Source organism: Salmo trutta, chromosome 18, assembly GCF_901001165.1.
Source record: "Salmo trutta chromosome 18, fSalTru1.1, whole genome shotgun sequence".
NCBI lineage: Eukaryota > Metazoa > Chordata > Actinopteri > Salmoniformes > Salmonidae > Salmo > Salmo trutta.
The window spans coordinates 42,823,924-42,836,362 of NC_042974.1; the positions used below are offsets into that span (position 1 = coordinate 42,823,924).

The 12,439-nt window shown below is 40.1% G+C and overlaps 1 protein-coding gene across 1 annotated transcript; it reads left to right on the forward strand.

Moving 5' to 3' along the window:
• Positions 1 to 568: 568 nt before the first annotated feature.
• On the forward strand, positions 569 to 4,662 carry LOC115153335 (transmembrane protein 178A). Its single transcript, XM_029698673.1, has 4 exons — positions 569 to 1,259; positions 2,813 to 2,926; positions 3,622 to 3,759; positions 3,861 to 4,662. The coding sequence occupies exons 1-4, from the start codon at positions 752 to 754 to the stop codon at positions 4,112 to 4,114; spliced, it is 1,014 nt and encodes a 337-aa protein (XP_029554533.1). The 5' UTR covers positions 569 to 751; the 3' UTR covers positions 4,115 to 4,662.
• Positions 4,663 to 12,439: the final 7,777 nt, after the last annotated feature.

The following is a 12,439-nucleotide window of genomic DNA, read 5'->3' on the forward strand; positions in this document are numbered from 1 at the left end:
AAAGCGGCAATCTGCAGCTCATGCAATTACAAAGTGACACCCCGACCATGTTTTGGTAAACAGCTGAGGGGTGGGGCTGTAGAAATGTTACCATTCTCAAATTCATACATATCTATATGGATGCAAGTGCTTAACTTTGAGATGAAAATGATCGTTTTAAACATGCTTTGAAGCTGTTTGTTTAGAATGGTTTAAAAACAACGGAGTAGCTTAAAATAAGCGTATATTTTGTGTTCTGATGGGGTACACACATTTTGTAAGCTGATGAGGTAGTTATATTCTTCAAGAATCAATGGGTAGCCTACATTTAATTTATTTAAAAAGTAAAAAAAACGGATGTAGCCTACAATCGCAGACTGCCCCTTTTAAATAGGCTGTAATAACAATAATAATCATCATCAGTAGTATTATTGTTATAAATATCATAATTCTCATGCCACAGGGACTTCTATTGGTAATGACACAAGCAGCTGCACTGACAGGAGAGCATGACAGCTTTGACATTTTCATCGCGCACTCTGCACCGCGCCTCTTTTTTCTTATTAACACAAGCCTAGAAATCAGAAGCACTCGAGACTCGCCCGCGCACAGGATTCCATATACACACACCTCTTCATCCCATGTTTATAGGATATACCGAAGTCAGGGAATCGAGCAAGTGGGAGAACAGGAATACGGGTTAGGTTATTCTTGTGCCTGCACCCAGCCGGAGATGCCAGGACCTTACAGCCTTTTCGGCATCATGTAGAACATGAAGCCCTGCAAGCCCGTGTTGATAAGGAGGAGTGAAGTGGACGGAGTGATGAATACTTCCCTGACCGAATCTTCAAATGTTAATGCCGGCAAGATGGAGAAACAGACCTTGGTGACGGCTATCAGTTTGTCCATGAGCCTGGCATCACTGGCACTTCTCATCACCGCTATCATGACCGACCATTGGTACGAGACGGACACTACACGGCACAGGCAGAACTGCGACCAGTTCGGGCCGGACGCCAACGACCAGAAAAACCGGCGGATGCCCATCTATCACTTGCCCCTGATGGACAGCAGCAATCCTCGGAGGAACCAGGCGCTGCTCCGGGCGATCCACGTCGGGAGTAGAGAGGAGGAGCTCCTGGAAAACTGGAGGTCAATTTTGGGAATGGGAATTTTAGAAACGGAATGCGGGCGGCCTCTTTTCTCCACTTACTCTGGACTTTGGAGGAAATGTTATTATCTAGGAAAGGACAGGGACATCGACAACCTCATTGCCAAGGGTAAGAGATGCTGTGGGGGAATTTGACCCGGGGTCCAGTGCGGTGCAGTGAAACCGCATCCCTTGGAGATATAGGCCTAAACATCTGGCAATGGTAGGCCTATTTGTAAATGCTTAAAAAGTTACATTCCGTCATATGCACTGCTGTTTAATGGTCTTTCAATGAATTATATAATACATCCACTGACCGTTGAATAATAAACTCATGAGCTTAGTACAACTGACTTAACCCATCATAACTCAAGATGTAAAGTTGTTTTTGTTGTTATTTCAGTGTGTAAACAACAGGTGTAGCTTCAAAACATGTTTTAAACTATCATGTTGTCCTCGGAGATGTGTGGGTCTAGCCTATCTGTAAACCATGGGCGTGCCAAGTTCTGTCTATAACAAATCTATTCATTCGGATAACTAGCATGGCCTATGTGCATAGGCAGGTTGCATGCGCGCTTGCGTGTGTCTATCATACAGACCTCAAAAGAAGCTCTGATCTGATCAGTTTGACTGCATCTGACAGAAAATCAACGTTGTTACCTTTGACCTGGCACGAAAGGTATTTCTACCATGCGAGCCCAGTGTGCACTTCACACTCCAGGCAACGAGGGAGCGCTGCGTGTTAAATATCAATTGTTATATTCCTATGATCCATATCATTTGCATGAGGATGGAAAGTGGCATCAATATTATGTGATTCATTCCGTATGTACTAAATCAATAGACGCGCTAAAGTCAATGAATGGGAAACTTGCGCAAAAGCTCGGATTCTCAAGTAAAAATGTTGTTGACCAATTAATATAGCAAGTGAAAACGAAAATGTTAATTGGACAACATTTTGTAATATTGATAGATCCATAGTATTTGTGGAAGGGGAGCAGGTCAGATCCCTGCCATAGTTAGTCGTCTTTGCTGCCTCCAAGAGAGGGGACAATATTCATCACTCAAACAATGAAACCCCTTTTTGTTACCCATCAGAGATATAGGCGGAATTTCCCTATCTTCTCACAGCCATGTGTAGAGGCTTTCATAGTGCTGAGGAATATGTATAACATCTGCAATCTTGTGGGAAAATACACATTTACAGCCTCGAAAACCTTGTTAAGAAGTCTGTTCATGAAACAGGGGAGTCCACTTTATAAATGAATCACTAGCGGTTCTGGGAGGGGCAGTGCCCCTGTGACAACAATTTTGGACCCCCTTGTGGCCCCCCCTAAATGTGGAGTATGAAATAATTTTTACATAACTAATTTTTGCTATCATTCTTTTTTTACATCCATTATTAGACAGTGGCAACGATGATGATTATGAACATGGTCTTTTGCCTGCTAATGCCTGCAATACAGTGAAGAAAACGATATGACAACAATAATGTCTAATGTAACTGGCCCCTCTAACAGTACAACTGGCCCCAGCTTGGCCCCCCCCCAGTTGAAATGGTCTAGAACCGCCACTGAAATGAATACTTAACAGCCACAGCTTTTCTCAAGACAAGTCTCCTTGAGAAACACTTGCCCTTTTCTGCTACTCGTTATGTTCACAAAAGTTCTTGTCTCAATGCAGGTATAGCCCAGCGATGCAGCAACATCAAGTACCATTTCTCCCAGCCCATCCGGCTCCGCAACATCCCGCTCAACCTGACCCGCACCATTCAGCAGGATGAGTGGCACCTCTTACGTATACACATTTTCTTATTATGAAAGATATTCCCCAATGAGCCTTTCATTAAATGAATAATCCAGACACCTATTACTCTCCTACTACCTTCCATTCAAAAAGGAGGGCATATGTTAATTTACATTAATTACATTTAGCAATTTACCAAAGTTACCATAATCTTCAGTAATTTTGGTAACATCTATGGCAATCGATCATAACTTTGGTCATTTATACTTTAATACCCCCCCAAAAATGTATTCATATATAGTATTCATTATGTGTCCATATTGTCCATTCGTTTCTAGTAGATTGACCACACGGTTCAAGAGAAAATGGCCTAATTAATTAAAAAAATGCATCTAATCAATAATGGCATTATTTTCAATTAACTCTGCAACTCTTCTAACTAGTGACTTTTTTCACAACTGCCAACAGTGTGATGCCAAAACATTGACAATAAATACATAGACAATACCAATGGTATTCTCTAAGTCCATGGTTTATATTTAGGTTCATGTTTTACATCTTTGTCATTCCATTTTTTTTATTTTCATATATTTTACCTGTGATAATCTCAAGTACCCAAATTGGGCCACTAGATTTGAAAGTTTCTAGTAATATACCCTCCCTTTGCAACCCTAGTGGTTATAGAGGGAAACAGTGTCTCTTGCATAAGTGCTCACCCGCTTCTCCCCTCCTCTTCCTTGAATCAGACCTGCGGCGGATCACGGCGGGGTTTCTGGGTATGGCAGCAGCCGTTCTGTTGTGTGGCTGCATCGTGGCGTCTGTCAGCTTCGCCTGGGAGAAGAGTCTCACTCAGCACGTCTCTGGGCTGCTCTTTCTCATGGCAGGTACAGTTTACCACACCAACTGATACTGTTTTCTTAAATAAACACAGATTCTCTTTCCCACACACTCTCCTCCTCTCTTTGTGGTCCCTCTTCCTTCTCAGGGATCTTCTGCACCATCTCCCTGTGTACCTACGCGGCCAACGTGTCCTACGACTTGGCCAGGGTCCCTCCCTTCATCTACGGGCTGCCCGCCGACGTGGAGCATGGCTACAGCTGGTCCAGCTTCTGTGCCTGGCTCAGTCTGGGGCTGACAGTGGCGTCTGGATGCCTGTGCACCACTTTCCCCATTCTCAGCCATAGCAACAGCAAAGCCCAGCAGGGCAAGGGAAAGGCTGCCCCCAATGACTGTGTTTGACACACACCTTACTGCGTTTGATAAACACTTTGCTGTGTGTTACACACACACACACACACACACACACACACACACACACACACACACACACACACACACACACACACACACACACACACACACACACACACACACACACACACCAGGCCTTAGCTGCTGCAAGGGCCTACAGGCAGAGTCTAAGATGTCTGTGTCTACTGTGTTTACTGAGTCTGACAGACACCTCACAGCATTTCACACCTCTTACTGCATCTTTCACATCAACTCTGAGCTGCAGCAAGGGCCTACAGACCAACACCTTCAGACACCTGGATGACTAACCCATAAACAGCTGCAGCAGGCGCCTGGGACTAATGCTGACTGCTGCATTTTCAGTCTGAAAACACTTCTGCGTCAACCATGCTTCCACTAGACCCTGCATCTAAATCGAGGTCACTTCCATGGAGCAAAACGTCCTGGAATTATGGAACCATAATATATACAGTGAGCTCCAAAAGTATTGGGACAGTGACACATTTGTTGTTTTGGCTCTGTACCCCAGCACTTTGGATTTGAAATGATACAATGACTATGAGGTTAAAGTGCAGACTGTCAGCTTTAATTTGAGAGTATTTTCATCCATATCAGGTTAACTGTTTAAAAATTACAGCACTTTTTGTACATAGTCCCCCCCAATTCTAGGGGACCAAAAGTATTGGGACAAATTTAAGTGTGTATTAAAGTAGGAAAAGGTTAAGTATTTGGTCCCATATTCATAGCACTCAATGGCTACATCAAGCTTGTGACTTTACAGCATTTGTTGGATGCATTTGCTGTTTGTTTTGATTGTGTTTCAGATTATTTTGTGCCCAATAGAAATTCATGGTAAATAATGTATTGTGTCATTATGGGGTGACTTTTATTGTAAATAAGAATAGAACATGTTTCTAAACACTTCTACATTCATGTGGATGCTACCATGATTACTGATAATCCTGAATGAATCGTGAATAATGATGAATGAGAAAGTTAGACACACATATCATACCACCAAGACATGCTAACCTCTCACCATTACAATAAGAGGGGAGGTGGTATGATATGTGTGCGTATCATTTCAAATCCAAAGTGCTGGAGTACAGAACCAAAACAAAACATTTGTCACTGTCCCAATACTTTGAGATCACTGTATATGCAATTTAGCAGACGCTTTTATCCAAACTACCTAATCCTTAGCTACACCCATGCGTCCATGCTTTTTCTGTGGTCTTTATGCGATTATGTCTGTGATTCAGCCTACTGCTACCGTTGCACATATTTTTTTATGTATGCTCTGAATTCAGTGTAACCAAAACTGTAAGGAAACCCATCTGTGGATATTCATTAGTTCTCTTATCAATGGACAGACCAAACCCTTGTGCATATGTGCCGAAACCCAAGTCAAGATTTCCCCTCATCAATGGATATTCACCTGATCGCAGTGGAGACAGACCAAACCTCGGTGGATATGCACCTAAATCGAAGTCCACATATCCCTCATTAATGGATATTAACCCTGATCCTAGTGGACCCTAATCTGAGTGTATTTACCTTAGTTTCAGTGGATGTATTCTGTAATCTATCAATTAACATTTGCCGTAACCCCAGACCGTGGATATTTGTTGGATGTGCGTCATGCGGTCTGATTGATAAACAGAGCTGGAGCATTTCAGAATACGGCTCCTGAAAAGAGAAACTGAGGAACTCTTGAAAGATGCATTATTTCCTTCAAACCATTTGCAAAGTCAATGAAATTATAGAATAAAAGTATTACCAAAACTGGGTTTGACATACTATGACTTTTATGCATTTTGCTTCATATCGTGGTCGCTAGTAGAGTAGAGGTTGGTAAAATTCTAACCATGCCAAAATGATGCAATGATTTTCTGTGTTTTACGAGTAGTATAGTCTGTGTGAGTGTCTCTTGAATCCAGTGTATCCATCTCCTAAAAATTCTCACTCAGGATCCACAAAGCAGGGGTCGAGTATGTGTATGTATGCAGTCAAATCCACTTAGTGTGGTAGCAGCAGTCTGTATCTTGACATACTTGTGTGTGAGGGCGTCTATAGCTCCCAGCCTCACTCTTTGGTAGCCTTAAGGCTGCCGTGAGGGGAAAAAGCTTGGGGTGAGTGAGGGGTCCACATCAGTTCCTAACTCCACCCCAGTAGCCTCTCACTGAGTGTGTGAGGGTACCAGTCAGGGGGGGGTCATGATTTTATTTTCAGCAGGCAGGAAGAGCTGGGGACTAAGCAGCAGAACCAGGGTCCCAGCCACATGGAGAACACAAGCACCCACACATGCATTTGGTTGATTTTAATCAATCAATAAGAAATTCCTCTCAACTTTTGCTGTATCCTGAAGGTTTATTTGAGCCATTCTGGAATTGGGATAAGTGATACTACAGTTAGTTAACACTAGAACCGCCTGGCCTTTCAGCATATAAGTACCCGGTAGAGAACGTTGCCGGGCGTCCTGTTTAGCATATACATATCAACCTGCAAGGCGCGCAAACATGCTTGATAATAAATGCTTGAAAAATAGTGCATAAATTATTGTAAATGATTAATTGCAGGAAGAAATATTAATGGACATATCAACAACAAAATAGTTATTTGTTAGATTGATTCATGGATATGTTTTGTGTAATTCTACAAAGTCCTAGAAAAACCGTAGGCCTATAGCCTATTTTAGTTTCCCTTACAGTACAAACATTACAGTGTAATCAATTTGATCAACTTTATTTGCAGATTTGATTAATAATATAGTTATAGTAATTAATAAAGTCCAGTTACAGCTTTTGACAAAGTAGAAATGAAAAAGATAATAATAACAACAACCAGCCAGGTGTGCAGGTGAAATGATTTGCCGTATTCCTGAACAAAAGCATCAATGGATGAACAATTGTAAAGGAGGAATTGCATAAAGAAATATTTGTGGAAATATATGCATGACAAGATATAAAAAGTAATTTGTTGATTGTGACCTTATACCCGTGCCTTTATGCATGAATTATTCGCATCTTCTATTTAGGGTTCGGGTCCACAGTCAGCACTCAGCTTCAGGGCTTTGTGTGAGCAAGCCCCACAAACAAATCAGTTGCACTGCACACAGTTTCCATTGGCCTTGTTTCGTGTGCACCTGCCGACTTGACATTGTGTCTTAATTTCCCTGAGTGGGAGCTGTGGTTCTTGGGGAAGATGGAGAGCAGGACCTGCTGCCTGCTCGACAGCTGTAGCTTCTTTCTTGGCGTTTATGTGGTTCTCACGAAGCTCACACGCCAGATCCAGTGGGATGCATGGTGCTGAGGATGCAAACACATTTATTTTACATCAGTACACCTTGAGTGTTGCTTTACCCCTCTCCATTACTGTTTTTTATTTCACCTTTATTTAATCAGGTAGGCTAGGTGAGAACAAGTTCTCATTTACAACTGCGACCTGGCCAAGATAAAGCAAAGCAGTTCGACACATACAACAACACAGAGTTACACATGGAATAAACAAACATGCAATCAATAATACAGTAGAAAAATCTGTAAACAGCATGTGCAAATGAGGTAGGTTAAGAGAGGTAAGGCAATAAATAGGCCATGGTGGCAAAGTAATTACAATATAGAAATTAAACACTGGAATGGTAGGGTGTGCAGAAGATGAATGTGCAAGTAGAGATACTGGGGTGCAAAGGAGCAAGATAAATAAATAGAGTATTGGGATGAGGTAGATTGGATGGGCTATTTACAGATGAGCTATGTACAGGTGCAGTGATCTGTGAGCTGCTCTGACAGCTGATGCTTAAAGTTAGTTAGGGAGGTAAGAGTCTCCAGTTTCAGAGATTTTTGTAGTTCGTTCCAGTCATTGGCAGCAGACAACTGGAAGGAGAGGCGGCTAAAGTAAGAATTGGCTTTGGGGGAGTACAGAACCACTGCTATGTTGTTTTGCGCAGAGGGGGCAGCTCCCTCCTTTGTTCACTGCTCCAAGCAGGGTAGTCTTCTTTGCAGTAAACTTTTTTTTCCGGTGAAATTGATGTGAAGAAGTTTTCCGTGGTCACATTTCTGCCTTTGCCCATGTAAGTCTCCAGGAGTCTCAAAACCTGTCTCAGACAGTCGCTCACCCACTGGCCTGGTTTCATCTTTACTTGATTTCGACATCGGCGGCTAACCAAAACTTAGCTTAAGTCACATGCACCATTATCAGTTTCTATCTGGTTTCTGGCACCCATTGAACCATTGATGACAGAATAGCATATTTTCATTTAGGTTGATTATGTTACTAGTTTTTGCTTACAGTAGCCAGAGCAATGCTGCCGCAAGAATTGTCATGTGCTAAATGCATGGACAGCAAGGATATTCTTGTAAAAAGAGCTGCACCTCTTGAATTTTGAGAGTTATTTGACAAAGGTGTCATAGAAGTTGCAGAATTTGCCATTTCAGATACTATATAGAAATCAAAATGTTTTACCTGCATGTGACTGAAGGATGATTTGATAAGACGATGCTCCTTTCCCTGCATCTGTTAATTACAAGATACACCATCTCTTCATGTACAATTTAACAACTGATAGGCCTAATATTGTCACTCATCAGATTATTATCCATTTAATCTTGTCTATAGGCTAACTCTTGTTATGTGAGAAATTAGTTTCAGTATAGTTTAGGTGTAGTTTCGGTATAGTTTTGGTATAGTTTAGGTGTAGTTTCGGTATAGTTTTGGTATAGTTTAGGTGTAGTTTCGGTATAGTTTTGGTATAGTTTAGGTGTAGTTTCGAAGGGCCGGCTGTGCAGGTTGACTGGCATCGTTTGTTTCCCCCTCATCAAGTTGGATGCAGTCAAGGATATGTTTTGCATTATTCTAAAGTTCCACTGCAACACACAGCATGTTTTGGTTTCCCTTACAATACATTTAATTAGTAATAGAGTTAAAGAAAAAAAAGTCAGATAACAGCTTCCTTTTACAAAGTAAAAGAGAGAATGGTATCAACCTGCAAGAAATGTGGTCAATTTATTAACATGAGCACCAACATTGATAAATAGGCATAACACAAACTCATCATTACACTATTGTTCTTCAAAATAAAAATCAACGTCATCATTCAGTTAGGCCTAATACCTCTTGAGGACCCCTTCGAGATAAAATCCCGTTAGCGGGATTGGTTGGACAACAACCAGTGAGATAGCACGGCGAGAAATTCAAAACAAAATAATCTCAAAATTAAAATTCAAGTATTATACGGCATTTTAAAGATACTCTACTCATTAATCCAATCACATTGTCCGATTTCAAAAAGGCTTTACGGTGAAAGCAAAACATTCGATTATTTTAGCATAGCACCTTAGCAAAAAAAAAAGCTATTTTCCAAGCACGGATAGCCATCACAAAACCAGATATACAGCTAAAATTAAGCACTAACCTTTGACAATCTTCATCAGATGACACTCCTAGGACATCGTGTTAGACAATACATGCATTTTTTGTTCGATCAAGTTTATATTTATATCCAAAAACCCAATTTTTACATTGGCGCGTGACGTTCAGAAAATGTTTTCTCCCCATAACTCCCGGTGAATAGGCACATTTAATTTACAGAAGAACTCATAAACGTTGACAAAATGTATAACAATTATTTAAAGAATTACAGATAATCTACTCCTTTATGCAACCACTTTGTCAGATTTCAAAATAACTTTACGGAAAAAGCACATTGTTCAATATTCTGAGTACAGAACTTAGCCTTCAATGCTAAGCTATACAGTTAGCCTACAACCACGACGTCGACAAATCTCTAAAAATATGTTCGAAATATTTACTTACCTTTGCTGATCTTCGGCGGAATGCACTCGGATGGGCACCCACTTCCACAAGAAATGTTCATTTGTTCTGCAAAGTCCATAATTTATGTCCAAATACGTCCATTTTGTTGACCCATCCAGAACACTTTACAATGCAATGTGGCGTGGACGCAAATCCATAGACGAAATGTTCAAAGTTCCATTACCATTGTAGAAACACGTCAAACGATGTTTACAATCAATCCTTTAGGGTATTTTTTAACGTAAAATTGCGATAATTTTACAACCAGGCAATAGATATTCATCCCAGAAGAAAAATAAAAAACAACGAAGTCACGTGCACCCGCGTCATAAGACACCTGTCCTCAGACTGGCCAATGATTGACTGAGCCACAATTTTCTGCCCGGTAACTGGTGACGGATAAAACCAGTTCCTAAAGATTGTTGACAGCCAATGGAAGAGTTAGGAGGTGCAACGAATATCATATGTCACTGTAGTTTTTCAAGGGATTCAAAAGGAAAACTACATTTCTAATTTCTCACTTCCTGATTCAATTTCTCTCAGGTTTTTTGCCTGCCATATGAGTTCTGTTATACTCACAGACACCATTCAAACAGTTTTAGAAACTTCAGAGTGTGTTCTATCCAAATCTACTAATAATATGCATATTCTATTTTCTGGGCCAGAGTAGTAACCTGTTTAAATTGGGTACGTTTTTCATCCGGCCGTGAAAATACCTAGCCCCAACTGGTTAAAATGTGATTGTGAAGTAACTTGCACAATTATTACCCATTCCATCCATCTGTCATTCTTTCTGTGGGCTGGCATCGTTTGCTCTGCTGGATGCAGTCAAGTATATGTTTTGCATTATTCTAAAACCCTACTGCAACATGCAGCATGTTTTGGTTTCCCTTACAATACATTTGATTAGTAAGAAGGTTTCAGTAAATAAAACAGTCCTGTAACAGATTATTTTTACAAAGTAAAACGTAAAAGAAAATATCAACCCACAAGGCATACGGTCTAATTATTTACTCCTGATAAATAGGAATAGCAAACTCATCATTACACTATTGTCTTTCTAAATTCAAAATCCAAATTGCCCTCTTCACCCTTATCATTCAGTTAGGCCTAATTTAAATTCAATTGGGTAAGTAAGGTGCACAAATCGCCAATTCATCCATTTGTCATTCTTTCAGTGAGGAGAGAGAGCACATTAAATTGGCGGGTTAAGTTAGGAATAGGTGTGAAAAAAAGCAGCTAAAAGGGCTTCAAGTACTTTTCTGTTTGTGATTTAAAAATGATGGCAAATGAGCAGTGCCAAATAAACATTTGGGAAAAGTCAGGGAAGGAAGAGGACATAGCATTTTTTTTTTAAATTTACATTTACAAAATCAAAAGTCAGTGGCCTTTGGCGGTTCTAGTGTTAAAGACTTATGTAGCCAGGTGGTAAAAGCACATAGCTGTATTAGTTTATTTCCCCTAGATGGCACTGTCCCTTTAAGAGATCAGTAAATAATGCGTGAAAGGTATTCTCGGATAGCGCATGTAGAGTGAGAGTCTTGTTGGTAGCAGCCAGGCCGCCTGAGAATGTTTGGGGTCCATCGTGGCTTCTCATGAAATGAATGGGTAAATATTACTCTTAAATGCAGCTTTGTACAATTATACATATTAAGCATTCTTTGCAATGTACAACAGTTCACTTTGTAATATTTAGTCAGGATGATTAAATTAGACTTGATGTTTGCAGATTGTAATCGGATGTTGGTGGTTAGCTACTGCTAGTTGCATTAAGTTACTCTCGGAACCACGTTGTTGAGTTTTACAAGATATCTGAAGTGTGAGGTATATTTCAAAATGAATGTTTATTAATGGTAATTTTCAGTTTTGAAGGAAAATATTATCATTGCTGTGATGACATTAAATGGGGTTTATCATTTTTCAAATTCTAGAGGGGAGAACATGACCTGTCCCACGTGTGCATATTTGTTGTGGCCCGTGGACAGTATTGTAAGTGTTTATTTGTTTAAAGACAAGATGTATTCTTTAATTTCATGCAAGAATGTAATTTTGACAAGGTTATTGTGAACTGTTAACAAGGCGAATGGAGTTGGTGGTTTTTGTTTTGTTTTCTTATTTTACAGAAATAAGCCACTACCATTTCTTTTGCACTTTGACTTGATACACTTTGTTTAGTGATTGGATTCACTGATGCAGAAGTAGGTCCAGAGTTTTTGACTTATTGTACTTTTGTGTCTAGCACTTCAAGCTTATTCAGTAAGCAGGTTAGAACAAAACTGTAAAGCAATTCCTTATTATTGTAGTCTATATAAACTTTATTAAAATAACTTTCCAAGTATAATCTCTTCAAAGATAGGACGAAAATTAGGAAAATTAGGAATTAACGCAGAATAATTTACTGCATGGGAGTAAACAAATACCATAATGCATACAGTATATGAGGAAAACAACTACTAAAACATTTAATCTCATCTCCATACTTCAGAATGAACCACCTTT

Excerpts from the sequence above, each read along its gene's own strand:
- LOC115153335 (XM_029698673.1), top strand. The coding sequence starts at position 752 with ATGAAGCCCTGCAAGCCCGTGTTGATAAGGAGGAGTGAAGTGGACGGA. Across the intron at positions 1,260-2,812 it reads CGACAACCTCATTGCCAAGG|GTATAGCCCAGCGATGCAGC; the intron begins GTAAGAGATGCT and ends GTCTCAATGCAG. Across the intron at positions 3,760-3,860 it reads GCTGCTCTTTCTCATGGCAG|GGATCTTCTGCACCATCTCC; the intron begins GTACAGTTTACC and ends CTTCCTTCTCAG.